Source organism: Acomys russatus, chromosome 15 (assembly GCF_903995435.1).
Source record: "Acomys russatus chromosome 15, mAcoRus1.1, whole genome shotgun sequence".
Lineage (NCBI taxonomy): Eukaryota > Metazoa > Chordata > Mammalia > Rodentia > Muridae > Acomys > Acomys russatus.
Window position 1 is genome coordinate 65,275,148 of NC_067151.1, and position 16,710 is coordinate 65,291,857.

Consider the following 16,710-nt stretch of genomic DNA (forward strand, 5'->3'; position numbering starts at 1 on the left):
TTCTCAGGCTTCCCAAACACCAGGCTCCCCTCTCCTCCTAACGCCCAGTTTCCATCTCCTGGGTCTCCTCTTCCTCTTCCAGCACCGGGGACAGCTCCAGCCCCCCGGAACAATGGACCCCACTTTAGGGCTCCTCTATAAATTCTCCATCTTAGTGTCTTGCCCAATTCCTGGTTGGGGAGTAAGGTGGGGGAAGGGCTGTTATCAACACCAGCTGCTCTTCTGGGGCGGAAAAGAAGTCAGGGTGGTTAGAGATAGAAAGAGGGCGTGGCTCTTGCCTGGGTTGTGCGTCTCTCTCCAGGGTAGAGAATTTGTATTCCACCCCTGAGACTGACATCACTGATGTCAGGGGAAAGGAGGTGGGAGTGGGGAGGGGGTGTGGGGAGGGGGGAGGTTTTTGTTGAGGAGAGCGCGGCCGGAGAGCAGAGCTCCGGGACCCAGGTGACCGGGAAAGCAGGCAGCCTTAGTATCGGGAGTAGCCCGCAGCAGCCCAGGCCGGGGAACCATCCTGGGTGGGGGTGGGAGGGGGGGGTCGAGGGAGAACCTGAAGGGGGCAGGGCAGAAGGGAACCCCGGAGCCCTGCCGCCATCAGAGATCAAGCATTTGGCATCAGGGATCTTCGGACCCAGCAGAAGGATCAGCCACAAGGGAGGTGTCCTCCCTAGGAAGCCAACGAGAGAGAGTCACCTGCCCCACACCAGGAGCAGGGACCCCTCATGAGGCTGCTGGCAACCATCTCAGGCCCCTAGACCCTCAGCCTCCTCCTTACCGCCCTGCTCTGACTCTTTCCCATCGCCTTTGGCAGTTGTGCCTTTGCTCCCGCCCTCTGAACCCCGGCGCTTCAGCTACCACCCAAACGCCCCAGGGCTTGGCCGCCCTGACCCCCATCCTGGGATATTTGCCAGATCTCTGGGAGGGAGCTCGTCTGTTTGGGCTATGCCCCCTGGTGGCCTGACAGTGTCTGCCTAGACCCCTGACCCCTAGCCCTCAACTCCCCAGGCCTCCTTTGTGTGAAGAGCCCTCCTCTGCTCAGCACTGTGGTTGGGGGCCAAAGGGAAAGCCGGCCCTGCTGGGCCCCTGGGCCCTACCACCTGCCTCCTGGTTGGGCAGCTTCCCCAGTCTTTGGGCCTCTCCCTGCGCCCCCTGGCCCCTCCTCCTGGGCCGCCCCAATGAAGGAGCCGGATGCCATCAAGCTGTTTGTGGGGCAGATCCCGAGGCATCTGGAGGAAAAGGACCTGAAACCCATCTTCGAGCAGTTTGGTCGGATCTTCGAGCTGACTGTCATCAAGGACAAGTACACCGGGCTGCACAAGGGTGAGGGGTCGGGCCAGGCTGGAGAGGAGGCACTGAGTGGCCTGGGAGGCAGTGGGGGCGGGGGTCGGGCCAGGCTGGAGAGGAGGCACCGAGTGGCCTGGGAGGCATTGGGGGGGGGGGGCGGGTAAGCATGGAGGAGGCTGGAGGGGTGGGGTGGCTGGAAAGGGCTCATTTGGAAGCAGAGTTCGGGGTCTGGGGTCTGGGATGGAGGAGCTGAATCAGAACTCAGCTGAGTGGCAGAAGACTGCAGGAGGGTGTTGGTGGCACGGGGGGGGAACTCCAGAAGGCTTAAAAGGGCAAGTTTTGGGAGAGAGAGAGAGAGAGAGAGAGAGAGAGAGAGAGAGAGAGAAACTGACAATGTGAGTAGCCCCTGATAATGTTGGGATGACCTGCAAAGAGTGGATATAGCCAAACCAGGGCAACCCAGGACTAAAGCAAAGGAACAGAAGAGTGGGGGCATGGAGAAGAGAGGACAAGGTGGCTTTTGTTTCTTTTTTGTTTTTTGTTGTTTTAATTTTTAAGACGGGGTTTCTCTGTGTACCCCCGGCTATCCTGGGCTTGATCTCGAGGCCAGGCTGGCTTCAAACTCACAGCGATCCTCTGCCTAGAGGTGCTGGGATTAGAGGCGTGCGCCACCATGCCCCCACCCAGGACAAGGTTTATAGGACTTAGAAAGTTACTAGGAAGATGCTCCTGAGGTCTCCCCAAGGGCTGTGTGTTAAGCAGGGCGGCTGGGGATCAGCACTTGGAGAGCTCCAAACTCTGGCAACCCAAGGCTACACTACCTCCCTGCTACCTTTGGGCCCAGGAAAAGGCACTTCCGGCTGCTGCTCTTCCTCTTCCTCTTCCTCCTCTGGGCACACTCCACACCAGCCTCCAGGGGGGTCTGGGCACGTGAGAAGTAGGGAAAATGGAGAGAGAGAGAGAGAGAGAGAGAGAGAGAGAGAGAGAGAGAGAGAGAGAGAAATACCACACTGCCCTATCTACCTCTGGCATGCCCCCCTCCCCAACCCAGCAGGCAGAGGCTATCAAGACGGGGGGTGGGGGGGGGGAAGCTCCCCCCCCCCACCCCCTCCTCAATCTCCTGAGGAAGCCCCCTAACCCTGCCTCTCTGCCTGTGTCTCCTCAGGATGTGCCTTCCTGACATACTGTGCCCGCGATTCAGCCCTGAAGGCCCAGAGTGCCCTGCACGAACAGAAGACTCTCCCAGGGGTGAGTTCTGTGTTCTGCAGGGTCTGGGGGCTGAGAGGAGCCTTAGGTGCCTGGGGACCCACCACCCTCCCAGGACACTGAGCTGTTTTCTGCCTCTTCCTGACCAGGAAGTCTGTTTGGCATCCCTTTTCTTCTGTAGATGTGTGAGAAAAGAACGGTTAGTGGAGTAAATGTGACCTTTTCTGGGGAGCACACGCAGCCCCTCCCCCACTCCTCAGTCTGTTCTCAGCCCATGCTAGGGGAAGGACTTAGCTGTGTGGGAGGCAGGTAGAGTAGACCGCACACCTGTGTCGGAGGGAGTGAGAGGCCCCCAGGCACTCTTTCGTGGTGCTGGCAGGCTGGGTGGGGAGGGGGGAGGGGAGCAGCTGCCCTGGGAGCAGGCAGCTGGGCCTGCCGGACTGTTCTGGTTTCTGAGAACCTGCTTCTGCTGCCTCACTGCCAGGAAGCACTCCAAACCAGAGGCTCAGGCCATCGAAGCAGAACAGGGCTGGGGTGCACATGGGTTTGGGGACAAGCGGGTAAGAGCATAGCTGACACCGTTTTGGAAGATCATGCTTGACCCAAGTGTGCCCAGGTCAGGGAGGTCACAGAGGTGGCTCTGAGGTGGCTTCCCTCCTGAAAGGTCACATGTCCTTGTTTCTTTCTCTGAGGCAACCTTGTATAAGCCTGGGCTGGAACGAAGAGCCGACATCAAGAAGCCTTTTGGTCCTGTGGCCACCTATGGCCCCTGTGGCCACCTATGGCCCCTGTGGCCATCTATAGTCCCTGTGGCCATCTATGGTCCCTGTGGCCACCTATGGACCCCTGTGGCCACCTATGGCCCCTGTGGCCATCTATAGTCCCTGTGGCCACCTATGGACCCCTGTGGCCACCTATGGCCCCTGTGGCCATCTATAGTCCTTGTGGCCATCTATGGACCCTGTGGCCATCTATGCTCCCTATGGCCATCTATAGTCCCTGTGGCCATCTATGGACCCTATGGCCATCTATAGTCCCTGTGGCTACCTATGGCCCCTGTGGCCACCTAGCTGCTTCTGTTTTCTCTCAGACTGTGCCCTTCCCAAAGCCTTGGTGTCCAAACCTCTGCCCAGTACTGTCTGGGGGCTGGAGACATCCGTCCTAGCCTCCACTCCTTCCCCACATGGGCCAGAGAATGGACTGACCATCCATTCTCCTGAGAGGAAACAGACAAAACAGATGGAGTGGGGATATAGGAAATAGAACTGCTTATACCGCCTCCAACTTCAGACACTCTGGAGGCTCCTCTAGCCCTCCCCAACCATCTCATCCCAACCAATAGGATCAGCCGCTGCCCAGAGTAGAGGGAGGGCACATGGGTGTGAGCTGGCACAGGGGTCTAGGGCAAACATGTGCTCATGCACACAGGTATGTGAGCACCTGGCAGGCCAGATTAGGAAGGGGTACATGCAAGATTCTGAGTCCCAACTTCTCCTCCTTTTTTCCTCTCTGGAGGGCCCTCCCAAATCAGATTTTTACCTCCGTTGCTATGGGTTTCCTGTTCCTCATCTCAGAGAGCCCCTACAGGAACGGGGGAGTCAGGGAAAGGAGTCCAAAAGAGGCCCAAGTAGGGACTTGAGTGAAAGACTGTGTGGGGTGGGCAGGAGCTGCAGAAGCACAGTACCAGCTAGGGACATCTCCCCTGCGTCTGTCGCCTCCTGAGCTGCTTGTGAAGCTCAGATAAAACTCTGTCCAGAGAACACCGTGGGCTGGGCGGGCACAGGAGCAGTGGAGGCTCCCTGCTAAGAATGCCTCTCCTACTCTGCTCCAGACCTCCCAAGTGACAATAAGTTCCCACGATGGCCTTTGCTACAGTTAACAGGATCCAGAGGGACTGACAGAGTTCCTAACGGGAAGTGAGGGGTGCCATTCTTCCAGAGAAGATCTCATACTAAGGGGCTGAGGAAGCTGACTCAGATCAGTCAAAGGAACAGGTGCCTTAACCAGACTCTGACTTAGTGCCCTACCAAGTGCTTTCTCCTGACATTTGCCTCGTGTGTGTGTGTGTGTGTGTGTGTGTGTGTGTGTGTGTGTGTGTTGTCTCTGTGCCTGTATATAGGGTACCAGTCAATACACACTTCTGTCAGTAACTTTGCTACTGTCTAATCTCCAAGCCCTGTGAGGTCTGTTTTAGGAAGTGCATTTAAGCTTGCTTCTTGTTCCCCTCTTTATCACCCAGAACCTAGAAGGTGCTACCACTTTGAGATGATGTTTCAGGCTGGCCTGTGGCTCCAGTTAGAGTCCCCAGGGTGGTTCGGTCCCACGTCCCTGAGTCGTCCCTGAGTCTGTTCTGAGCAGGGTGTGGCCTCTTGGAAGTCGGTTATGAGGGATCTCCTATTGCTTGGCTTGTTTTTTCCCATCTGTTCTGGGTCACACTCCCACTCTGGAGATGTGGACTTTCCCATCAGCTTGGTGCAGGGAGGAGGGTGGGCTCTGGGACACCTGGGACAACTGTGGAGCTGGGAGTGACAGGGCTCCAGACCTGAACCCTCAAGAGAATTTGTGAGAGAATGTGCTTTTTGGAGGTGGGATCTTGACTGTTAATGAGAGGGATGGAGCTGACCAGGGGTTGTTGCTGGGAACAGCAGATCAGAGAACCCTGGCTGGGGTATAAATAGCCCCTTCTGCTTTGGGAGGCCCCGGGAGGGCTTATCACCTGGTGGGTGGTGGCTAGGGAAGAGGCACCTGCCTGGTTGCCAGGTAAACACAGCACAGCTGGACTCAGGGGAAGGGGCAGGTGTGCCCAGGCAAGCTAACAAAGCCGAGCTTCCCACAGGAAGTGCCAGGCCAGGAAGGGAGGGCTGGAAGTGGGCACTGGGAAAACTGGGGAGCCCTCTGTGAGAGTGCTGGGGGGGTGCTTCTGTCCACAAGGCCCATACTGTGGTCTGTGCTACGTCTCTGTGAGGCACATCAGTTGTGGGTATTTATTGATAATGCTATTTTTGTGCTGGGAGCCTGTGCAGGGAGGACACCACATTATTTCTCTCCCGGGTTCTCTGTCTCGGAGACAATCAGCAAACTCCCAGAGACTTGTTGGGAAGGGCAAAGTGCCAATCTAAGAATGCCCCATGTTGTGGCCCTGGTTCCGTCAGATCTATATCTTGAGAGGTGGATGTGGCAAAGTGCTGTGGTGCACGGAAGGGAATTTCCTGGTTTGGCTATGGTGCAGAAGCGCGCGCGCACGCGCACACACGCGCGCACACACACACACACACACACACACACACACACACACACACACACACACACACACACACACACACACACACACACCCCTCCCTTAGGAGACTGAATCTCCACATGGGATAATCCCAGATTGGTAGAAGGTAAAGCTGGTAGCAGATTGGCAGGAGGATTTAGGTGACTGTGACCCCCACCCCACCCCCCACCAGCTGCTCACAGATTCAGAGATTTGGGGGTAGGAAGGCTAGAGGGGGAGATGAGCCTTAGGTTTGATCCAAGGCTGTGAAGTACAGGGGCTGTATTTCCGCATTTCTCTAAGTTAACTGATGTCAACTCAGAGTCCCCAAATGCTAGAGCATGAGAGCCGAGCAGCACCTGACTGCAGACTTCCTGGTCTAGCCTCCTGTTTTATAGGGGAGAAGTTGAAGGCTAGAGGGCACAGATGGTGAGAGACAGGGCTCCTTGGACCTAGGTCTCCTCTCAGTTAAGCGACTTTCCTTAGAGTACCTTTCAGCTACCCCTACTCTTAGCATGTAAACGAATGCCTCATGTATGCTTTTGGTCACTGGAATTAAGACTGGCCCCACCATCACCTGAGTGAGGAGGCTGGGTGTGAGACTCCAACGGTCACCGTCCTCAGCAGCAAGAGAGGCCCAGTGCCTGACCACTGAACACTTCTTCCACGTTACAGTTACTACTGCTGGGCTCGCCATCTTGGTCAAGGAGATCAACCTGTGGGAGTTATTTCCCAAGTCCACTCACCAAACAAGACACGGAGGATAGGACTAGGGATTTTTCTATGCACACTCAAGACTGAACAAAGGGTGGTGCTGTGGGTGTCAGGGAGAGAGGAGAGCTCTGGAGGGCGTCTGAGCCAGGGAGGCCTGCAAAGAAGCACGGATGGCCTCCACTCCCTCAGCGCCTTCTCAGCTTTTCAGATACCAAGGATTGGTTGTGGAGGCAGAAGGCAGGAGAACTAACAGTATGGCCCCAGCAGGGCTCACTCCACATACCTCCTTCCAGGACCAGGAAGCTTTCCTGGGCCCCTCCCCCACCTCCCAGCCCCCACCCAATCCCCTACCTCGCCCCACCAGCATACCCAGTTCCCACACACACCCCCCTCCTCCAGTCCCTCTCTGCGTGTGTGGAGAAGCAGAAGTGATGACGTCACCACGGTCGCCAGGGCGACGGGGACGGATAAATCAGGCTGAGTGGGTGGTTGCCATGGTGCGCATTCTCCCGTTGCCACGGAGACTGGGCATCTGCTCCCTTTGTGCTGCCCGAGTGCCTTCCCCCTGGGGTCAAGGGGTGTAGGGGAGCAGAAAGACAGGCAGACACACCTCCAGTGATCAGAGAGATTTCTGGGCCTCCGTGGGGGTCTCCCTCAACCTTCCTTGGGGGAGTCTTCATGGGATAGTCTCTGTTTGCTCCTACTTTGCAGAATGCAGGCAGCTCTGGCTGATCAGTCCCTTGATTGATCTCTGGCTCAAGACCTGGGTCCTATGCGAAGGCCTTTCTCGCCTAAGGGAGCAACACCTATGGGTGGCCCAGGCACTCTGAGGCCAACCTGAGCCCAGAGCTGCACCTCATGGACATCTTCCAACCCATCCCCTCTTCCCAAAACCTCGAACCTCGAACCTCTTCAGGTCTGAACTCTAGATAAGCCTGGCCCACCCTTTCCCTTCCCTTAACTTAGACGGGTGAGGCAACTTTGCTCCCTTCAGTCTCTTACCCTCTCAGCTGGGGAGGGCTCTTGATGTTCCAAGGAGGTCCTGGCAGCTTCTTTTCTTCTCTCCTCTAGATGAACAGGCCGATCCAGGTCAAGCCGGCCGACAGCGAGAGTCGAGGAGGTAGGTTCTACAACTTTGGACTTTGCCCCTTGAAGGACCTGGAGGGCAGCCTGTCTTGAGAAAGGAAGTCTAGTAACCCTGAAGACTTATCTGCTGAGGCTGGGGCTAAGGAATGGGTGAGTGGGGTGGTGGGAGGCGAGGTCTGGCCCATTTGTAGAGAATGACAAAACTGAGAGGCCAAGTAGAGTTCTGGGTGTCAGAGCTGATCATTGCACGCTACTGGACCCCCCACTCCAAGCTAGCACCCCATCACACCCTAGAGACATCGTTCCCCAGGATGGGGGGTAAGTGGTGTCAGGAGCAACAGGTGCAAGTGACATAAAGGGCTGGGAGAGTGGTCAGGAGGCCCTGAACATTGCTCCCCTCCTATGCCCCGCCCCCAGAAGACCGGAAGCTCTTTGTGGGGATGCTAGGAAAGCAGCAGACAGATGAGGACGTCCGGAAGATGTTCGAACCATTCGGGACCATAGACGAGTGCACTGTGCTCCGGGGGCCAGATGGTACCAGCAAAGGTAGCCCTCCCTCTCCCTCCTCCTGCAGGACCCCCTAGGGTGCCTTCGCAGTAGGCTCTCAACCCTTCTCATCCTCCATCCCAACCACTCACTCTAGGCTGTGCCTTTGTGAAGTTCCAGACTCATGCTGAGGCCCAGGCAGCCATCAACACCCTTCACAGCAGCCGGACCCTGCCGGTGAGCCCCAGTCCCCGCTTCCTGGTTGCCCCACCGCCTCACCGCCGTGACGCCCCTGCCTCCATTGGCCTACTTGCCAGGCCTTGGCACAGAGCAAAAATCCCTTTCAGGATAGGGATTCTAATTGATTTCTTTTTAAGTTTTTGCAAAAGAATCAATGAATCAAAGGCCACACCCCCAACCCTACTCCTCATCTTCCCGTGCAAGTTCCCTTGCTCTCCCGACAGGCACTCTCCACAGACTAATTGAGCCTAACTCAAGTCAAATTAAAGGATGAGGACAGGTGTCCAGGGGCAGCTCTCGGGCGGGGCCACCTGTCTCAAGGAATGAGGCCAGGAAAGCCACCATGCAGATAAGGAGGAGGGAGAGACAGAGAGGAGAGAGAGAGACAGACAGACAGACAGAGACAGAGACACACAGACAGAGAGACAGAGACAGACAGACAGAATAAGAGAGAATGCAGTTAGAGAGGAGAGAGGAGGGGGGGAGAGCACTAAAATGCCTGGATTATATAGTGAAGAGCCTCTGGGGGAGAGGAATCCCAGCCCCCTGGCTGGAAAGATCAGGTAGGGACTGAGGGATTCTGGAAGAACCTGGAGGCCAGGTCTAATTTCATATGATAGGCACCTCAGCCTCCAGTCCCAGGTCTGAATCCCAACACTCTCCTCTCCAACCCCCTCCATTCCTTAGCCCCCTCTCGTCTCCCGTCTCTTCTCTACCCTCCTGCCCCCACCTCATTTCCTGGGGTGTCAGGACCCTTGCTTAGAGGCCCCACCTGCTCAGCACATGCGGGTGCTGCTGTCCCTGAAGGCTAGTGTTGGGTCAGTTGAGTGTGAGCGGGAGTTCCTAGCTGGACCCAGAAGGCGTGGGGACAGGCATTGAGCAGGAAGAGAACTGAGCAGCTGACTCTGGACTCTCTCACTTCTGAGAGACCAGGACTCTCTGACAATCCTTACAAACGTGCTGATTTGGGTTGGCTTTGATTTGGCTCAGGCTGGCATTAAAATGTGTAGTGGGATCCACTGAACACACCCAGAGACCTGGGGTGTGGGCCAGAGTCAAGGCAGGGAGACAGTGCAGCTGCCAGAGTAACAGTCCCCACAGCTAATGCACTGTGGGTCCTCAGCACCGCCGTCCCTCAGTGCTGTCCTTCCCGCTCCCACAGGCCTGCCCTTAACCTCACATTCCTCAATTCTATTTAGCCTTTTACCTACTCCAGTGCAGGGAGATGGTGGGGTTAGAAGCTCCCCGTTTGGACTAGGCACTGTAATGGCTGTACTCCCGAGGAGGCCTGAGGCCGGGTGAGGCCCCCAGGGAGTAGACACTGGCTCTTCTGTGACATGTGGGGCCCATGCCCAGGGTGCCTCATCCAGCCTGGTGGTAAAGTTTGCTGACACAGAGAAGGAGAGAGGTCTCCGCCGAATGCAGCAGGTGGCTACCCAGTTGGGCATGTTCAGCCCTATTGCCCTCCAGTTTGGAGCCTACAGCGCCTACACCCAGGCCGTAAGCATAACTCCCCTCCCCGGCTAGATCTTGCTCATGTCCCTCCTGGCCCACCCTCCAAACACCAAAGCAGTGGGTAGGAGGGTGGTGAACGTCAGTGCTGGGAGCCAGGCAACACTCTCCTCTCCCCCATCCTCAGCTGATGCAGCAGCAGGCGGCCCTGGTAGCGGCTCACAGTGCCTACCTCAGCCCTATGGCCACCATGGCTGCCGTGCAGATGCAGCACATGGCTGCCATCAACGCCAATGGCCTCATCGCCACCCCTATCACTCCATCCTCAGGTAAGGCCCGCGCTAGGCAAGTGGGGCCAGGAACAAACACAGTTGGGTGGGGGAGTGACAACATGGTGGCAGTAAGTAGGGGAAGCCATGGACTGGGTCCAGGGGTCAGAGAATGGCCTGCACGCTCAACCCGCCCCACCCCCAGTTTTGCCAAGCTGGTTCTCTGCATCTGTGTGCCTACCTCTCTGCTCTGTCGCTCTCATTTTCTCCTTCCTAGGAACCAGCACCCCTCCTGCCATTGCTGCCACGCCTGTCTCTGCCATCCCTGCTGCCTTGGGTGTCAACGGCTACAGCCCGGTGCCCACCCAGCCCACGGGGCAGCCTGCCTCTGATGCTCTGTATCCCAACGGGGTTCACCCTTACCCAGGTGGGGCTCTCTGCCTGCCCGCCCTGCTCCACCAGCTATCCAGGCCACCATTCCCATTGCTGGCAGCCAGGGCACACCTTCCCTCTCCAACTTCAGGGCTTAAGGTGCTTTTTCTTAGTCTCTTCCTGGGCAGACATGCTCCCTGGGCTCTTTTCTTTCTTTTTTTTCCTTCCTTCTTTCTTTCTTTCTTTTCTTAAGAGTTTTTGAGACAGGGTCTCTCTGTCTGGCCCTGTCTGGCCCAGAACTCACTGTATAGGCTAGACTGGCCTTGAACTCACAGAGATCTGCCTGCCTCTGCCTTCTGAGTACCAGGATTCGAGGCATGAGCCACTGTGCCCAGCATCCTCCAGGTTCTTGGCTAGGGTAGCTGAGGCTCGGAGAGGTGAAGCAACTTGAAGAGGGTGGCAAGTCAGTCCCAGCCTTGTCCACCCAACACTGGGCTCTCCCCTTTCTTACTGCCATATCCATCTCCCTTCTCGTCTCGCCCTCCGCCCCCCAGATGAGGCTCTGTCTGCTGAGAGAAGTGCTGGTGGGGTGCCCAATGTGTCCCAGACCCACTCATGGCTTGTGATGCTCTCTGCAGCCCAGAGCCCCGCAGCCCCTGTGGACCCTCTCCAGCAGGCCTATGCAGGAATGCAGCATTACACAGGTGAGGCACGCTAGCCCAGGCCCTGCCCACGTGGGAGAGATGCATGAGGAAAACAACTTAGACGCTATACGTTTGCACTCCTATGACCAAACCTCTGCCCCCCGCACCCTCAGGCCTTCCTCACCAGCTGTGCTGCCCTGTGAGAATGGATGCTCGGGGGCAGTACACCCAGGGCTTGGTCTGATGAAGCCCCTTCCCTAACAATCTCTCAGCCTGTGGATTCCGCTAGTTTGGGCTGGGAAGGGAGACAAGGCTGGTTTTGAGGAGGCAGGGGAACCCCATTAGTTTTCTCTATCTTCACCACCCCAGCAGCGTACCCTACAGCCTACAGCCTGGTTGCACCTGCGTTCCCGCAGCCTCCAGCCCTGGTCGCCCAGCAGCCCCCTCCACCACCTCAGCAGCAACAGCAGCAGCAGCAGCAGCAGCAACAGCAGCAGCGGGAAGGTGCCAGCCTGGGGCAGGGTCCTGATAGCTGTGAATCTGCAGGGATAAGAACGCCCATGTTGTGGGCTTGGGTACTCCCGATGGCTCTGTGCCAAACCCAGCTCGGGGGCCCGTGTGTGAGGAGGGGCCAGGATTGGTGGCTGCTCCTTCCCACATCTCTGCCGCTCCAGCCCGCACCCCCCAGTCTCTGAGCTATCCCTTCTGTCTCTGCCGCCACCCAGGCCCCGATGGCTGCAACATCTTCATCTACCACCTGCCCCAGGAGTTCACGGACTCAGAGATCCTCCAGATGTTTGTCCCTTTTGGTCATGTCATCTCAGCCAAAGTCTTTGTTGACCGGGCCACCAATCAGAGCAAATGTTTTGGTAAGAATATAATGATCCAAAAGACACAGTATGGACGTTTTTGTTTGAACTCTAACTTAGAACACAGTTTGTCACATTTGAAGGCATTTCAGGGTCTCAGTGAACTCAGTATTTGAAAGCCTAAGTATCCAAGGCCACAAAGTAACTCTCTCTGACACATTCGCCATCCCATACAGCCCATTTCTTCTTGTAGAGGAGTCACAGCTTCATTTTGGTTCTTAAGGTCCAGCCTTGGGGCTAGATATGTAGCCCTGAAAACGTTTAGTGGCATGAGGTCCTAGGTTCTATTGCACACACACACACACACACACACACACACACACACACACACACGCGCGCAAAGACAACTCAATTTCCTTAAGTGTGGGGATACTAGATTTTAAAAGAACGTAGGTTTCTGTTACGTTCCTGTCTTTGAAAGCCTGCTACAGGCTCTTGCTTCAAATGTCATTTACAGGGTTTCCAAAAAGCAGGTTTCTGAGAGCTCTCAGGGTGAGGAAGGGGGTCACCCTTCAAAGACCCCTGGAAAGCACATGCTAGTTTGTGTGACTGGCTGGACCAGATTCGCTCATTAAGTCCATCATCAACAAACTATTTCTGAATGCCTACTATCTGCCAGGCAGGTTTCTAGGTGTTAGAGACGCTCTCGGAAGAAGTAGGGTGGTGCTGGGAAACCAAACAAGCCCTGACCCTATGGCAGGACAGAAATGCAGGGCTGGGCCGGGCCTCATGGCCTTCTCACCTCAGGCTTTGTGAGTTTCGACAATCCGGCCAGCGCCCAGGCGGCCATCCAGGCTATGAACGGTTTCCAGATTGGCATGAAGCGCCTCAAAGTCCAGCTAAAGCGGCCTAAGGATGCAAACAGGCCCTACTGAGGGCTTCAGGTGGGTGCTACTCCTGTCCTGTGATCTCAGCTGTAGGCTCCACACACTGCAGCCACATCCTTGAGAGTCCCCTACCCTGTTCCTCTACTGCCGCACCTGATGCGGCCATGAGGGATTGGGATCTGGGGCCACACCCCCAGCTACTGTTCAGTCGGCTGTGTCTCCCAACACACACACACACACACACACACACACACACACACAGCCACAGCCACACACACAGACATACACAGAGACACAGACACACAGACACACACACACACAGACACACACACACACACACATACACAGAGACACAGACACAGACACATAGACACACACACACAGACAGACACATACACACACACAGACACACACACAGACATACACAGAGACACAGACACAGACACATAGACACACACACACAGACACAGACACACACACACAGACAGACACACACACACACACAGACACACACACACAGACATACACAGAGACACAGACACAGACACATAGACACACACACACAGACAGACACATACACACACAGACACAGACACACACACAGACATACACAGAGACACAGACACAGACACATAGACACACACACACAGACACAGACACACAGACACACACACACACGCACGCACACAAAACCACCACGGAGAGTCAAGTCTACACCTATGTCTGCTCTTAGAGTTTTCCACAGTATCCTGTCTTGTTTGTGTGGTCAGCGTCCATGTGTCTGTGTCTTTCTCTTTCTGGTTTTTCTTTGGGTTAGGTGGGATTAGTGGAGTAGGTTTGGGGGCTGGTTTGGAGAACTGCAGGGTCTCACAGCCTCTTGATTTTTGACACCTGCGCTCCTGGGGAAGTGGAGACACACCAGTTCCCACTGCCCTGAACTGCAGGTGATTTTCCCAGGGCAGTGGATTCTGGGGCAGGAGATGCTGATGGGAGTGGGTGTGGCTTGGCTTAGTGAAATTGCCCCTGCCTGGGGATTGTACGGAGCAGGCCCCAGCCCAGTGTAGGCTACCATCCAACCTTGGGGCGCAGACCTGAGAGCCCTGTCTACCTTTGATTTATTTAATCTCCTTTGGACCAAACCTTGAAAAATCACAACCCAAGAACAATACCCACATTTCTGTTTCTCCCCTTTCCCCCCCAATCCTGGCTGCTTAACTCCCCCCACCCTGGGGGCCCCCAGCCCAGGGTCCGTGTCCATTGTCGGCTGAAGCCCCCATCCCGGACCCCTGCTCCGGGCCCCTGTAAGTTGCATGGAACGAGCGTGTTGTCTTTGGAGGCAATTGTTTGTTACCTGGGGAGGGGCTGTGGAGGGAAGCGCCCCCCCCAGCCCAGGCTCAGGGCCGGGGGCAGCTCGCGGGATGTGCTTGGTCAACAGTGGTTGGTGACTGTGGTCTGTGGTCTGTGCATTCTTCTCTTGCTTCCTTTGTTCCTTTCCAAAAAAGGAATGAGAACACTATCTAAGGTTTGGGAGTGGTGTCACCCTGTGACACTCCATCCCTAAGCCCGCCCTGGGTCACCCCAGCCTCTGCAGATGCTCCCCTCTCTCCAGGTGTCTGTCTTGTCCATGCACCCTCTTCCCCTTCCTCCGAGTTACCTCTGCCTGCCTGTTTGTCTCCTTTCTTTGCCTCTCTCCCCATTTAGCCCTGACTCCACCTTCCAGTCCATTTTTGACTTGTTTTTTCCTATTGGCCTCAGTTTCTATTCTGCCCCGCCCCTCCTCCTGCCCTGCCCCTCCTTCCTTGTTTCTCTATCCCTGCTCGATCCCCTCATAGCTGGAGGGATGGGGGAGGGGAGCGGCTGGTTGCTCTGTTGGGACAGGCCTTTCTCAGGTGGCCCCATCACAGGTGCCATCACTCCCTGCCACCCCCGCCTTCCCCGGAACCCGTGACCTGTGCTACCATCTTCCCTGTGTGTGACTCATGTCTCCTTCCTTCACAGGTCTGGAGATACCAGAGGAAGGGGCACTTCACGCCCTCTTCCCATGACTGGCCCGGCCTTCCCTGCACATCTACCTTGGGCCTTGATTGGACTCTAGGGCAGAAGCTGCTTCCCGGCCCTGAGGGCCCAGGCCCTGGCTCACTCCCACCACCTTGCCTCTCTGAAGGGCCATGGCTTTGCTACCCTGGCTAGAGAGCCTATTTCCTCCCCAGTGCCCTTTTGGCCTCTGTGAGGAAGCAAGGAATAGGCTTGAAGGTTCAGGGGTATCTGCCTTCTGCTAAGGCTCCTGAGCTGGGCCTCTGCACCCACTGTTCGCACTTGCCTCCCCTCGGTGGGCCTGGAGTAACTGCACAGGTCCAGGAGGGCAGGAGGGCAGCAGGGAGCCCTCACCCCAGCCTCTTCCACACAGCAGGGGCTTCTCAGAAGTTGGCTCTCACATTCCCTCCACCCTCAGCTAGAGGTAGGATGTCTCCAAATCCTGGGCTCCCTGCCCTAAAACTCACTGCCTCCCCCAAGGGCCCCCTCCAAGGAGGGTGTGGGGGAGCCCCGAGGGCTGCCTCTCTGCCAGTCAGTCACAGAGACCCTCCTTTCATGAGGAAAAGACCTTCCCCTTCCTAAAAATGTTTACAGTCTCTGCTGGCCCCTCCGTGTAAATACCGTGACTACCAGGGCATAACCCAGCCCACCCAGCCAGACGCTGCCATCTCTCTTTCTGGGAGTTTAGACAATGTTGCCCTTGGAATTTTTTCTCTTGGTTTCTCCTTTTGCTTTGGGGGGTAATTGGGTATTTGGGGGGAAGGGTGTGGGGGAGGGCTAAAGGGGTTTATTACCTGACCATTTTCTTTAGGAAGAGGTTTTAGGGAAAGGAATCCGGGGTGGGGGTGGGATGGTCAAGGGCGAGAAGAGGGCGTTCGATTTCTGACAGTTCGCTACATTTCACTTATTTATTTATTGAGTTTTACTTTTAAAGAGTTGGTCTTTTCTGTCTAAATAAAGAAAACAATTAAAAGCATCAAATATGACTCTTGGAAGGTTGAGCGTAGGTTGTTCACACTGGGGAAGGAGATGGAGGGAAACAGAGACTATGGTTTGTGAGACAAAACTTTCGTGGTAGGTCAAACCCTCGCTGTGTTCAGACCTTGCTCGTAACTTCAGGATCCTATTCTGCTTATCTTTGGGGTTTAATTCTAGAATGTTCTTTAGAGCCAAGCACAGGGGAAAGAATGCAGATGAGCAGAGGCAAGCACTGGTCAGCAGGCCTCTCCCTGTATCCCACCATGCCCTTCTGAAGGCTGGGGTCTTGTTTCAGGGGACACTGGGAGCTGGCTGAAATGCCCCCACTGTTGTCCATGGTCCTGTGCTGGCCCTTAATGCTCATTTCCTCATTTCCCAGCAACCCTGCGGGGCAGGGCATAGAAAGGGAAGAGGGCAGTCTGAAGGTTAGCTCCTTCCCCCAGACTCCCAATGCCGGAAGAGAGCCACGAGACTCTGTCCTCACCTGCTGCTGCCTGGTAAGGAGCCACAGCAGTGTCAAGCAAGCCACTGCAGAGCTCCGACCAGCAGAAGGTCTCAAGGTCAACCACGATTCTTTAGTCTAAGAACAGCTGTTGGCTCACAGGGGTCACAGGGGGTAGTCTCCTTTTACTCTGTACCACCCACCTGCTTGTAGGTAGCTCCTCTCTGCTGGCAACCTGCCCCCATCAAGTTATGATCTGGCCTCAGGTAGTTGCTCAGCTAAGATATGACTGCAGGCTGGGTGTGTAGCTCAGTGGTAGGGACACTTGCCAAGGGAGCATGAAAAGGAAGGGGACAGTGGGCGAGGAAGAGAAACTGCAGGCATGTGTAAAATTTCACCGCTAACCCCTCCTCTCCCAGCTCTCCTCCTCTTAGCTCAGCTTCTAATGGCCTAAAAGAAGTCAGCATGGCAGCGCGTGGCCGTAATTCTAGCACTTGGGAGGCTGAGGCAGAGAACGCAGGAGTTTGAAGTCAGCCTGGAACAGACAGACAGAC

At 56.0% G+C, this 16,710-nt stretch overlaps 1 protein-coding gene across 8 annotated transcripts; it reads left to right on the forward strand.

The window, feature by feature from the left end:
- The first annotated feature begins 381 nt into the window (after positions 1-381).
- Celf3 (CUGBP Elav-like family member 3) lies at positions 382-14,883 on the forward strand. 8 transcript variants are annotated; one of them, XM_051157668.1, is made up of 14 exons: positions 382-441; positions 1,000-1,314; positions 2,444-2,526; positions 7,529-7,577; positions 7,961-8,089; positions 8,187-8,266; positions 9,626-9,769; positions 9,909-10,050; positions 10,268-10,417; positions 10,917-11,066; positions 11,376-11,510; positions 11,732-11,875; positions 12,623-12,759; positions 14,701-14,883. In XM_051157668.1, the coding sequence occupies exons 2-13, from the start codon at positions 1,170-1,172 to the stop codon at positions 12,748-12,750; spliced, it is 1,479 nt and encodes a 492-aa protein (XP_051013625.1). In that variant the 5' UTR covers positions 382-441; positions 1,000-1,169; the 3' UTR covers positions 12,751-12,759; positions 14,701-14,883. The 8 variants fall into 8 exon arrangements, with proteins under 8 accessions (XP_051013625.1, XP_051013632.1, XP_051013626.1 ...); XM_051157675.1 differs by having other exon boundaries at positions 393-441; positions 1,209-1,314; XM_051157671.1 differs by lacking the exon at positions 382-441 and adding an exon at positions 528-728 and having other exon boundaries at positions 1,209-1,314.
- Positions 14,884-16,710: the final 1,827 nt, after the last annotated feature.